General features: G+C 39.0%; 1 protein-coding gene across 4 annotated transcripts; it reads left to right on the top strand.

Annotated features, from left to right (window-relative positions):
- The first annotated feature begins 327 nt into the window (after window positions 1-327).
- Window positions 328-10,556, top strand: RBM7 (RNA binding motif protein 7). Of its 4 annotated transcripts, none has more exons than XM_036744750.1 (5): window positions 328-528; window positions 1,876-2,038; window positions 3,257-3,359; window positions 7,705-7,804; window positions 9,037-10,556. In XM_036744750.1, exons 1-5 carry the CDS (start codon window positions 433-435, stop codon window positions 9,403-9,405), a joined length of 831 nt encoding a protein of 276 aa, XP_036600645.1. In that variant the 5' UTR covers window positions 328-432; the 3' UTR covers window positions 9,406-10,556. The 4 variants fall into 4 exon arrangements, with proteins under 4 accessions (XP_036600645.1, XP_036600648.1, XP_036600646.1 ...); XM_036744751.1 differs by lacking the exon at window positions 328-528 and adding an exon at window positions 914-1,047; XM_036744752.1 differs by lacking the exon at window positions 328-528 and adding an exon at window positions 1,526-1,559.
- Window positions 10,557-14,062: the final 3,506 nt, after the last annotated feature.

The following is a 14,062-nucleotide window of genomic DNA, read 5'->3' as shown; positions in this document are numbered from 1 at the left end:
CGCCTCGTCCCGGGGCTCCGTGGAACTTATTGCTGGCCGCACATCCTTCGCCTCGGGCGCTGTGGGGTTGTAACTGCAAGGGCAGGGCCATCTTCTAATCACGGTGTTCCCCGGGAAGGGGGCTTGATCGCGTTGCGTCGCCCTCTCGGCCGCCCGCCGCCTCTCGGCTCCAGGCAGCTTCGCTTGGCCTAGGTAACCCACCACGTTGCCATGGTTAAAAGGGACGGTTCCTCGAGAATCTCCCGTAAGGGAAAGGTTCGAGTAGGGAGCATGCGCACTCGCATCCTGACGTACGTCGATGTGAGTCGCAGACAGGGGGTGTGGTCTTTGTCGGAGCGGGAGGGGGAAAGTCGGAGGAACTACTTTCCGGGCGTGCGCAGTCCATCCGGCGACGGCGATTCTATCCTAGCAGTGGGGCCTGCGGCTGCTGAGATGGGCGCCGCTACCGCCGAAGCGGATCGGACTCTCTTTGTGGGCAACCTCGACATTAAAGTGACGGAGGAGCTGCTCTTCGAGCTTTTCCACCAGGTAAGGGGCTGGCATCAGCTCCCTTTCCCCGCTCTTTCGCTTACCCCGCCCCTCGCCCGCGGAGGCCTCAGCTCTACGGTCTCGGCTGGCGCCGCCTTCGCGCGTGCGTAGTGGAGGCCTTTTGACCCGGGGGTCGGGGTGTCTTGGCCTGGAGCCAGAAAAAGAAGTCTCGTGCTTGATTTCTAAGGGGTGGGAGCTGCTTCCTGATGAAGAGTGGAGTTTCTGGAAATTGTGCCAGGTGTCGGGGGCATGGCTAGGCTAGGCCGAGAGCCGCTGTTTTAAGGAGCGAGAGGGAGGGATCACGAACTTTAATCCAGGCGGAAAAGGTCCACCCCTGCCGGTCATTACCCTCCCTGGTTTTTTGATCTTTGTCCGCCCGTCAGCCACAAAGATTCGACTTGTTAAAAGTTTCCTCGTTCGGTAGCTGCTTCACTTGTCACTTGGTTAGCTTGCGCCTCGGAAGAGGCGTGTTGTGGAGTGGGGGAGAGAGCGCTGGACGTGAAGTCCCGAGAGGCCTAGGTTTGGATTTTAACTCGGTTGCTCATTAAGCCCTGCCATTGTGGGCAGTTCTCCTAACCTTAGTTTCCTCATCCGTAAAATGGGGGTAAAAAACTGAGCGGTTGTGAGGAAGGTGCTTTGTCACCGTTTTAAGGAGGGCACATAGATGCAGGTTTAACCACAAAAAGTGATGGGAAGTCACAGCCTATGCTCTTCGGCAGTTCTGATGCCTTTTAATAGTGTTTGGACTGTGAGGTACAAGCGTAGAAATTTTATTTTGAAATCACATCACTTACTGCCTCCTCTGGAAACTTATTATTTTGCTTTCCATTCCAAGGATCCTTAGCTTAAAGAAGGGGGTATTGGAGGTATTTAGAAGCCAACACCTTTATTTTTACAGATGAGGAAACAGGCCCGGAGAGGTTAAGTGACGTAAGAGGTTAAGTCACACAGGTAGTAAGCAGCAGAGCTGGGATTCGAATCCAGGTCCTCTGACTACGAATCTAGCGGTTTTTCCACTATACTGCTTTGAGGTACTGGATATTTAAACTCCTCCCGAAGCAAACTGTATTTTCCACTGGCAACACAATGGAGTAAGCTATAATGCATTGTTGGTTCTCTTCTGTGAGCCCCTCCAAACAGGTTTCTTTGTAGTAATAATCATGAGTTCTCACCTAAATTGAAATGCATGTGCTATATATTTTTTAAGCCCTGCTACAAGTGATTACTTGCATTTGTTCCATTTTTAAAATTTGCTTTATTTTTGTTCTTTACAAACAGAACATTTTTCAGAAGTTGCTTCATTTAACTTTAACTTTATTTTATTTTATTTTATTTTTTTATTTGCAGGCAGGTCCTGTAATAAAAGTTAAAATTCCAAAGGATAAAGATGGTAAACCAAAGCAGTTTGCATTTGTGAATTTCAAACATGAAGAATCTGTTCCTTATGGAATGAATCTACTTAATGGAATAAAACTTTTTGGAAGGCCCATCAAAATTCAGTTCAGATCAGGTATCTGTTGAATTTTAAAGAATCTATTTTTAGGTAGAATTAAAAAAAATTCATCTCAACTTTACAGTAGTGAAGTTTAGAATTCCTGAGTAATGAGGGACAGTGACATCACAGATGATTAATATTATCTATAATCCTAAAAACTCAGTTTAGTCCTTTTCTTTAAGAATGTTCTTAAAGAGTAGAATTTCTCTTAAGCTAAGAATGAAAATGAACAAAGTGGTGTCAAAAAGACTTTAATAGTCAACCCTTGACTGGTATTTCTAATAATCCATCCCTATAGTTTTGTCTTGAGGGGCCATCCTGTGATAATGAGCTTCTGCACATCTAGTTTAGATTATATAGGCATGTAGAATTCCTTCAATCCAGACATAAGATAGCTCCCTGCTTCTATTTGAACCCTTTCCATTTTGTAGCTCTCATTGAGATCATTTCTGCATAGAGTTAGAACTGGAAGGGGCATCAGAGAGCATCTAGTCTCATTTTTTTGGATGAAGAAACATACTCATGGCAAAGTTTTCAGTTATCCTTGTTCATTTCTAATCCATTCTAAGACATTAGACTATGGCTTCAGTGAAGACGATGATATCTAAATTGATTTGTATACTCTTTTCCTTTTATTCTTGAGTCCATGCAAAGCTTTAAACTTTTTCTCTTGGAACTGCTTTTTCATGTTGTTCATTTTTCTTTGTAATTTGCTCATTTAGGCCACCCAGATCTCATGTTGATATTTTGCATGCTACTTTTTCTACCAGCTGGTGTAGGAAAACATGAATACCTCTTTTATTAAGAAATCTGAATTTTTATTTAAGTTCTCTTAACTTTTAAGTGGTTGCATGTCTTTTTTTTTTTTTTTTTTGGTAAGGAAAGACTCATCTTCAGGAAATTACTCTTTCTGGGCTTTGTTTCTTTCCGCAACTTGTTTTTACAAATTATAATTGCTGGAGCTAGTAAGGGATAACTTTTAGCTAATTGCTCTTATGTCTGCTTTGACAATTGGAATGTTGCAGTTTGATTGCATCTTTACCCACTGGGTATTAGTGTTATGTGTAAACATTTTGTTTGGTTAACCTATTTCTTACTCTGATGAAACAGTAGAGTAGAATATTGAAATGCAAGTTATTTCTAGTGTCTGAGATATTAAGGTTATACCAAACTTAACTTTTTGAAGTTGGATGACCTTGAAAAAAAAACAAATTTCAAATATGTTTTCTTCAGGAAGTAGTCATGCTTCTCAGGAGGTTAGTTCATCATATTCCCAGCATAATCTTGGGAATGCAAGTCCATCTAGCATACCACAGTCCACTTCAGCTTCTAGCAGGTAAGAACTACCAGTTCTGGTTAATAAAATTGGTTTTCTGTTTTTTGTTTTGGCCCTTCACCCCTTCCCCTTAAGAACCTTCTTCAGTAGCCATCACATGATTAACGTTAGAGTGTAATAGTAGTAGCTAGGTCTTATTCATCTTAGTATCTTCCTTACTACTTAGCATAGTTTCTTACACATAGAAGGTAAATGTCTGTGGAATAAATGATTGTTTTATCTTAGGGAATATTGGACTTATTAGAATATTTTTCTTGGAATCCATACTGTGAGGCTTCCTTATAATTAGATCTATTTGGTACTTAAGGAATTAAATATCCTTGGGTGGCATCTATGATATGAATCAAATATTTTATGCCAAATTAAATTTTATATTAAATTGTGTTATACTGAAGCGTAAGTGTAATAAAGATTGAAAATCTAATAATAGCTTATATTTGTAAAGTTTCTTAAGGTTTGCAAAACTCTATGTGTATTATCACACTGCAACAAGTATCAGTCAACCAGCATTTGTTATGTAGCTACTATGTGGGGGATATGAAAAAAAGGGAAAGTCTCTGAGAAGCTTATATAAATATGAGGTAACTTTGGGAGGGAAGACCCTAGGAATTAGGGGTGCACCAGGAAAAGCTTCATGTAGAAGGGTGGTACTTAAGCTGAATCTGGATGAAAATAAATTTTAAGAGGTACAGCTAAGGAGAGAATGAATGAAGGCAGCCTAGGAATTCAGGAGATGGTTAGCCCACATGGCCAGAGAAAGAGAGGGTTATGTAGGAGGAACAGCAAAGAAGTAGGTTTGGCTCCTGCATGAAGCAGAGGAAGGGACACTAAGGATATGTAGGTTGGGGCCAGGTTATGATGACTGCCAAAAAAGGAGTTTACCTTTTATTTTAGAGGCTATAGGAAACCTCATAGGGGTGAGTGACATCCTCTGAACTACATTTGAGAAAAATCATTGTGACAGCTGTGGAGGATGAATTGGAGGAGGGAGAGGTTTGAGGTAGAGAGACCAAATAGCCTATTACAGTGGTCCATGCAAGAAGAGATGATAAGAATCTGAACTACAGTGGTTCACAAGAATAGAGAGAAGGGTGGGGAATAGAATCAAGGTTTCGGCAGCTGATGGCATATGTAGAGTTAGGAATAAAGAAAAATGCTGAAATTGTGAACCTGGGTTAATTCTATAATAAAACCAAATCAGGTATTTATTTTTAAGTTACAAAGTTTTTCAAGTAACTCAAATTATACTCCTTGTATCAAGTAACTTTACAAAGTTAAAAATATCTAAAAAGCTTAGAACTAGAAGACTAATTAATGTTTTTCCTTACTAGAAATAGGGAAGTTTGGAAGAGGTGGTAGGCTTGGGGAAAAAGATGATGATTCATGATGAGTTTGAGGTGCCTATAGATATCCAATTGGCAATATCCAATAGATATTTGGTGGTGTGCGATTGAAGTTCAATATGGAGTCTAAGCCTTGATCTATGGATCTGGGAGTCATCTGTGTAGAGATAATAAGTCTATGGGACCTGATGAGGATACCAGGTATGAGGGCGAAGAGAAAGAAAAGGGCCCAAGACAGAATTTTAGAGGTGTGAGATGGACGATGTTCCAGTAAAGGAGGTGGAGAAGAAGTGGTCAGACAGGAGGAAAACCAAGGGAAAACAGTGTCAAAAAATCCAGAGAAGAGAGAATATCTAAAAGAGGAGAGGGTCAGCAGTGTTAAATGCTACAGAGTTTGAAGTATAAGGACTGAGAACATACCTTCAGATTTTGCAATTAAGAGATCATTGGTTTGCTGGCCTATGCTTATTTGTTTTGCTTGATTGTGCTTATTATTAGGGTTTTTTCTTAAAGGTTTTTATTGGGGGACATGGGGGTTGGGAGATTGAGGGAGAGTAACATTTGTAATGATAAAGAAGGATATCGAAATGTTTCCAAAAGTGCATAGGAAGTAACAGATGGACTGTTTTGAAAGTAATGTGTGGAATGATAGACTTTTTTAAGGAAGCAGTTGGTACAAAATGGAGATTCAGCATTTTCTATAGAATATTTTGTGTTCTGTTTATGAAAATGCTATTTTTTTGTGTTTAAATTCAGAATAAAAAATAAGAATGGGGGGAGTCAGATCTAGGGATTTTGGGATGTAGAGAAAGCCCATTCTTAATAGTGGTGATGTTCTAGCATTGTATATATAGCAGTGTAAGCTTTACAGATACCTCATCTTAATCTTCATAACAACCCTGGGGTGGTAGGTGCTCATTTTATAGACAAGGAAACTGAAGCAGACAGATCTCAAGTGACTTGCTCAGTGTCACACAGCTAGTAATTGAAGTGGGATCTGGACCAATGGTCCATCGCTCTATCCACTGTACTACCTAGCTGCCTACCAGAGGATAAGGCAGGGTCCTCTGCTGAGAGCTTTGGGGGAAGAAGAGGCTAAATTTAGAGCTGAGATGGACCTGACAGGGCTTCTAGTCCAAACCACACCACCTCCACCCTTATTTTATAGATGGGAAAATTGAGTCACAGAACAGTTAAGTCGCAGGGTTACAGCTAGTGAGTGTCTGAAGAGGGATTTAGCTTCCTGATCCAAGTCCAATGCCATCTCTACTAGTCCATGCTGAAGAGAGAGAATAGCTTCTAAGAAGAGCATGAGAGAGATTCAGTTAGTGAGGATTGAAACTATTGCCTTGCTGCAGTGAGGGCCCAGTTGAAATTAGGTGACATGAATTTGTAGTGGATCTGATAAGCTTGGTTGCTTGACTTCCTTGAGCTCATTTTGGCAGCTCCTGAGTAGGAAGGTAGAGGGTAGGTGTCAGGAGTAATTCAGGTTTGGGGTTGACTAGGCATGAGTGATGATTAGACAAGAGGGGGCAAAGGGGCTGTGTTTCAAATGAGTAAAGTGAAGTCATCAGGGATGGTGGCCTAAAGAAAGTATTGAAGGGCATAGGGATTAGAGAGCCTAGTGAAGACACAGAATATGTTCAGAAGGGGTAAAAAGGTATGGGGAGAGATAGGAAGGTGGGCAGTTGTGATCAGAAAGGAATTTCAGAGTTTTTTAATATTGAAGTGAAACACTTGTAGGTCTAATGGTGAGAACAAGGATTAGACTTGAGGTGGAAGGGAGGAGTTGAAGACATTGAGGAACTAGAAGGTTAGGGTATTTGATTGAAAATTAATATGTATGTGAAATTCCTTTAGTTTAAAAGTAAGAATTGGCACAGAGAGGAAGATTTGTGAGCCAGGTACTAAACCTAAAGTAAGGAGGGAGAATGACCTTTAGGGTTCTGCAGAGAACAACCACTGGGACCTGAATTGGGTAGGGTGAACTTCAGAGGAAAAGAGGTTGCTGAATGATGATGGCAAATGGATAGTCTAGAAGTGGCAGCAGGAACCAAAGTTACATTCAGACTCCTAAGAGAGCTATGTCTAGAGGTGATATGAAAGAAGGTATAGCCATTTGCTAGAGAAGGTGAATAGGGTTGTAGTTCATCTACAGGGAGCCAGATCTCCAAATTCCAGAAGAGCATGAAAGGAAGAGGTCTAGAATGGAGAGAGGTCTGCTAATTCTGGATCAGGAGTTCTAGAGGGCACAGTGAAAGGAGTGAGCTGAGCAGCACTAGGCCATGGGTGTGAGGATTGGGGAGTTTGGGAATTAGATAATGGGAGGTGGGGATTGGGTAGGGGTATAGTTTACTTTTGGGCAGTGGGCAATTGGGAAAGTAACAGATGGTGAAAGTTTGTTAGCCATAGGGTTTCACACTGAACAGAGGAGCAGTGGGTTGGGATAATTCATGCTGGTGATGGCAGATGAGTATAACATGAACGGTTTCCACTCTACATTGGGGTCTTGGCAGGTCAGAGGTCCCATGTACCCTTGTAAGTATGCACTAGTTTAGTTATTTCCTCTGATTTTTATTGGATGGTTCAAAAGAATGTTTTAGAAAGTTGGTTGATATGTTTGGTGACATCAGCTGTTTAAATTGTTAACCCACCCTAGCTCTTGAATTGATAATTTATATATTTAAGTTATACACTGCATGTAGCAAGAGGGACAACCAGTGGACAGCCCATAATACAGTTGTAAACACACTGTCAAGAAATCTGGAAGGCCTGAAGCATGGTGGGCAATACCCTTCTCTCCCTGTTATGAGAAGAAATAGGAGTTGCACAAACTGAAAAGGCATGGATAAATTACAATCTGTGTCATTAGTGGGAGATCACATTGAGATCACAGATCACCTGATATAGGAAACTTGGGAATAATGGGTTAGGGCTTCAAGAATCAAAGTCTTGTGTGTATTGTTCTTTTGTATATAATGATGAATTCTTTTTTTGAGTAGATACGAAAGGAATATGGATAACTTGACATCTGGATATAATTCTGCACAAATGCTACAGAGGTCTTTCTCATCTCCAGATAACCTTCAAAGACAGGCTGTGGTAAGCTATTTTTATAATCTGAATTTTGTTAATCCACAAACTGGTTGTAGTTTAAATGTTCACAAAAAGTTGTAGCATGAATTATTGTATTCATGTGTTTTCTCAAGTTGGAGAGTTCTTAAGCCTTTTTTAAGTTAGATTTCAAAAATTCCATTTGACATTTAGTCAAATCATCAATACACATGCATAGATATACATATGTACATACACATATATTAGGGTTCAAGAGCAGAACTGCATTTATTTTCCATTTGTTAACATAATTAACTATAACTCATAGTAACTATGGCTTCTGTACCACTTCTTATATTTCTATTTTTCTTAATAGTATTAACCATTCTCTGTCACCCAGGTTTGAAAGCTTAGGTTCCTCCTTTCTTCTTTCATGCGCCTTGCCTTCTTTATCTAACCATTTATCACATTCTGTCAATTTTTCCTTCAAAATAGTTCTTGTATCCATTCCATCCTTTACATTCCCACCCTCTGATTTTGGCTTTTATTATCTTACACCTGCTATATTGTAGTAGTATCATAACTGATGACAAAGTCAATCCGTCTTGCATATTATTGACATATTAAAGCATAGTTTATAGTCTCTTTACCTGTAGTTTATAGTCTCAGCTCCTTGTCTTGGTATTGCCTCCTTTATGGTCTGTCCCCAGTCTAAGACATGTATGTAAATATAATCAATGCCACTTCCTTGATGTCCTCAATGAGAAGTAATCTTTTTATTCTGTACCTATTTTTTTATACTTAGACTACTCAATTTTGTATTGTATTATATTTGTATACGTGTCTTTTTTTGTTTGTTTTTTTTTTTGCTTTTTGGCAGGGCAATTGGGGTTAAGTGACTTGCCCAAGGTCACACAGCTAGTACATGTGTCAAGTGTCTGAGGCTGGATTTGAACTCAGGTCCTCCTGACTCCAGGGCTGGTGCTCTACTCACTGCGCCACCTAGCTGCCCCCTGGTATACATGTCTTAATTCCCCTTTGAGACTTTATAAGGTCTTTTTGGATAGGTTCTTTCTTAGTCATCCTTTTATTTTTGTCAATACCATAACTGGCACTCAGACAGTTATTAAATGGATTATTTCAATTAGGACCATAACCTACAATCCACTTTGGCAGATATTTTGTGCAGGCTTTGTTATTCCATTGTGGTGAGTGATATGATCTTTTAATATAATTTTTTTATTTAATCTTTTCTCTTTTTAAAATTTTTGTCCCCTCAGATGAACAACGTTCTGTGGCAGCAGCAGGGATCATTCAGTGGGAAGTTTGTACCTCAGCACTTGGATCAGCCTGGTTTTACACCCTCAGGGCAGCAGCATGGTCATTCATTTAACCTTTCTCCAAGCTCCCAGTGGTGCCAGGATACACCAATGTCACAGAGAAAAACCAGACAGAACTCCCATCCCTATCAGTCAGATAGGCTCTATAGCCGTGAGCAGCGTTATGGGGATCATGGATCTGACCATCATTATAGAGCAAACAGAGATGATTCCTACTATGAAGATAGGATCCATGATGGTTGGAGCCATGACTATGATAGCAGAAGAGAAAACAGTAGGGATGGAAAATGGCGCCCATCTCGGCACTAATGAGTATTAAGATGAACTTTTTAAAAAAGGGTCAGATTAGACCCTATTAGCTGTGTTGACGTGGAAATGACTTCTTTGCAAAACTGTAGAAAACAGCCCTGAAAGTTGTTACATTTCCTTTTTAAAATTTTTTAACTTACCTGCAGTATAATACAGGAGAGAAAAAATAGTGGTTCCAGTTTTATTATATTAAAAGCCTTTCACCTCAGGGTTTTATGAAGAGGAAAGGTTTTTTGGTTGGGTTTTTTTTTTTTTGGTATTTTTTGCAGAAAACAAAGTGCCACAACTCCTAATCATTGTAGTAAGTTTAGGAAAAGGGGTGGATTGTAAAGTTTGGTTGTATTATAAAGAAAATATTTTAATTATTTGTAACTTTTTGTAGTGTAACACAGTTGTCTTGGTAGTAAATCCTATTTTGGTGTGTGTGTGGTAGAATATACATCAAAGTTGATAGTCCAAAATGGCTATCTGTATTTTGTTATTAAACTGGAAAATATTACTTTTCAATGATCCATTTTACTGAAAATAGTATTCAAGCAAATATCCTTGTAAAATTTAGGGATAAATCATATTGGTTTAACTTTTGATAGAACTTAAATGAGTTCTGTAAAGTTTCTTTGAGTTTACCTGCATTGAATTAACACTATATTCATACATCAGTAGATTTATTTTAAAAATTAAGAATTTTCATGAAATCATGTTTGATATGGCTAAAAAATTACTCAGGAAGTATTACTCTCCAAGGGTATTTCATTTTGTTTTGTTTTTTAACATTTAAAAGACCCTAATGATACTCATGTATGTCCTCCTTTTTTTCCCCAGAAAGTTTTATCAGTGCATGAGACAAAGTGGTTACACATTTTATTGAAATACAGTTTTCATATGAGGTAAGGGTCTCTCAGCCCTGTCTTCACTGCCTGAGTCACTTTGCTACTTTTTCATTTTAAATATTTTTAAGTGCTCAGTGGATATGTAGAGGTTTTTTTGTTTTTGTTATGGGAACTGTACTTTGCTTGTCTATTTGATAAGCACTTGAGCGTAGTCTTAAAATTCATCATATTTTAAGATCTTGTTCAATGAATAGTTTTTAGGTGTCAGAATTATACTGTTGTTTCTATTTACATATAAAAAATAAACTTTTTGTAAAATCAGATTCCTCCAAAAGTTTGGACCATTTTTGTTTACACAAGAACTGAGCCATTTCTTCTATGTGTTTTTTGTTATAAGACCTTTGCCAGGAAAAAGTTTCATCATCTTGCCACTGAATTCAAGATGTTGCACATGAAGGATTAGGCCTGCCCCTTTATTTCAGTTGCATATAGCAGTTATAAAGAAAATAATTTTAACTTAGTGTCTATCAGATATGCCCTGAAATAAATGTCTCATACTTTTTTAAACTTAGATGTTACTTAATAATTCCAGCACTGTGTACTAATTAAAAGATCATTTCTACACTAGGAATTTAAGTGTAAGTAATTTTACTTTTCCAAATTTTCATATCATATAAAGCACTTTGTAAACTTAGTATGTCAGCTATTGTCATCTGTATTATGGAAAAATTTGGACAATGTGTATATACATACATGTAGGTGTGTATATATATATATATACACACACACACATATACACATATAAACAATATGTATAAACATATATGTGTATATAGTATATAAAAACTATAGGTATTATTCCCATTTTACAGATGAAAGGCTCAGAAGTTAAGTGACTTGCTAATGGTACAGCTAGTAATTTTTGGTGTGTGGATTTGAGCCCAGGTCTCCTGACTCCAAGTCCAGTGCTCTTTCCACGATGCCAATTGATGGCTCTGATAGGTGAGCTTTTGCTTTATTTGGCCTGGAGCCACTCCCCATTCCACTTCCTGGCCATCATCTTCAGCAGCTGCCCACTTCCCAATGCAGTGTTGGATTTAGCCTCTGGGTCTTCCAGCTCTGACAGGTGAGTTTTCACCTTTGTCCTGCCAGGAACCAGGCCTCCATGCTACTTCTCAGCAACCCTCTCCACTCCCCCATACCCTTTCTACTTTCTAGCTTCCATTTATGAGTTGTCTTCCTCCATTAAATGTAATCTCTTTGAGGTCAAAGACTACCTTTGCTTGCTTGTATTTGTATCCTAAGCATATCAAACAGTGCCTGGTACGTAGTGCTTAATAAATATTTTACGCCTTTAATTATGTAGTCTATGCCTTTAATTATGCAGTCTATGAAAATTTTTTTTGACTGCCACATCATGTCTCATTTTGATCCTGTAGTGCACTAAAATCTGTAAGTCTCACAAAAAATAGAGCTTACCCACCATTCTACACTATCCTACACTATTCCGTATTTGGGTAGTTGATTTTTTTTAAACCAATTGTAAGATCTTACCTTTAACTTGATAGAATTTTATCTTAGATTCATATACTGTTTTAACCTGTTGAAATACTTTTGGATCATAACCCTGCAGGTACCCTAAGTATGTATCATCTATGCCAAGTCATTGATAAAAATGTAGACAGCACAGGACCAAAGGTCTCTTTCCCTCATCCTATTCCTGAAATCCCCAGTCACCCTAGACAGTCCCTCATCAATACAGTAGTGGTTTTCAAACTTTGGTTTTAAAGCCACTTTATATTCTTAAAAGTGATTGAGGACCACCCAAAGAGTTTTTGTTTCTATGGGTTATATCTATCCATATTTACTGTATTATAAATTAAAATGGTTTAGTATTATTTTGAAAATAGTTTTGGTCCTTGGAAATGTGTGCTGTGCCACTCCTCTCCCCCGCCCCCCCTTTCTATTCCCCTTCCTTTCTTTTGGGAACTGCTACCGTAGAACAAGAAAGGAATCAGAGGGAACCAGAGAACAAATTCAGGAAGCCAGAAGCTGTCTACAGCTTAGGATTTTCTCCTCTGCCTCTTTAGATTTTTTTTTCAATACCAAATCCTTTCATAATCAAAAAGTATTTTTGAGCTTCTTTATCTTCTCTAACAGGAACACCAGAACCACCCAATCTTTTTCCATCTAATAAGGAAGTAAAATGGAAATGTTCCTTGATCATTCCTGTTAGTAATGACCTTCAGACTTCATTTTATATACTTCTAGTGCACATTATGTGTTAAAGCACTATATAAAAAGGGAATTCTTAATGTATTATCACCTACAACTTGCCTGATGCTTTTTATATGATAGTAGATAGAGCACTGAGTATGGAGTGCTGGACCTGGATTCAAATCCAGCTCTGACATGTGACTTGTGGGCAGGTCACCTAACCTCTCTGAGCCTTGGATGAATCCCTGAGACATTACTGTATTAGAGAGAGATTGTTCTCACATCTTTGAAATCACAGCTTCTTGAGGATCTACTAGGCTAAGCTTCCTGAAAGCAAGGAGTGTATGTATTTAAAATTTGGTCTCTTTTTTTAGTATCTAGCATAGAACTCCATGTACCATAGGTGTTTGATCACTGCCGCCACTAGCCTTCTCCAGGCTCCTTTCCAACATTTTGCATGGAGTAAGTAATAGTAGAGGTTCAAATGTGTTGAACTAGGACTTCTAATATCGCTATATACTCTAATACAGAGCTACTCCAAGCTTAGGTTTGTTGCCAGTCATGTATACTTAATAATATGGGAAGAAATTGGGAAGCCAGAATTGATGTGGAAGATGATGCCTTGCTGTAGCTCTATATTTTTTGGTTTTCGTTTTTCCCTCTTTTTTTTTTTCATTTAAATGGTAGAACCACAGGATCCCTGATTCAGGCATCCCTGGACTGTTTTTTGAAAGTGCCCCTAAAGTGATTTTTGAAGGGTTGAATGTTGGCTGTCAGGAATCAATGGGAGTAAAAGGTGACTTCAAAACCCTATGTCAGATAAAGAATTGAGGCAGATAAGTTGCTTCAGATGAGTAAGAAGGAAGACCTACGCAATGTTCATGGACTCTACTTAACTAGGTGTTCTGTATTCCAAAAGAGCTTGGCCCCTGAAGGTAAGAATTTGCTTCTAGAAAGAATAGCCACACAGAGCTAATCTTTGGAACTGACAGATTCCCTTCCTTCTAGGGATAAAATGACTGGGTTTTTCTATACTTAGAGGTTGTTGTTATTTGTCTGTCATTCTGGAAGAGGACGATGGCATCAGGAAGGTGATGCCATGGCTTTGCAAGTGGATTGGATTTAAGTGAGGGAGAGCTGGGCAAAGTCACCAGCCTTACTTTCTCCTCTGGAGCCATCTGGGACCAGTGGCAAGATATGGTTGGTTGGTTGTGCTTTTTCTCAAAGAGGACCAAAATGACATCACTATGCTTAAGTCAAGATTCAGTGTGTCTGGCTGAGCAGGCTGATATGAGCTTGGAATGCTCTACCACAGGTCGGGCACAAATAGTCTGTGTGAACATTTGGGGTGGATACTCTAAACTTGCACATCCTGCATTTCCTTTGAGCTGTTTCAATTCTGCTTTACTCATAGAGCGCAGCAACTTCTCTGATGTGGGAACAGAATACTGAGCAGTCCTGTGCCAATGTCTCCCATGTCACACAATCAATTCCAAAGTTCTTGAAAGAGACCTTGAGTGTCCTTGTATTGCTTCTTCTGACTACCATGTGAATGCTTGCCTTGTGTGAGTTCTCCATAAAATAGTCTTTGGCAAGCATGTGTTTTGCAT

The sequence above is a fragment of the Trichosurus vulpecula genome, chromosome 2, assembly GCF_011100635.1.
Source record: "Trichosurus vulpecula isolate mTriVul1 chromosome 2, mTriVul1.pri, whole genome shotgun sequence".
In the NCBI taxonomy this organism is placed as follows: Eukaryota; Metazoa; Chordata; class Mammalia; order Diprotodontia; family Phalangeridae; genus Trichosurus; species Trichosurus vulpecula.
Note: the sequence above shows the minus strand (reverse complement) of the source record. Positions and strands in the feature narration are given on the sequence as shown.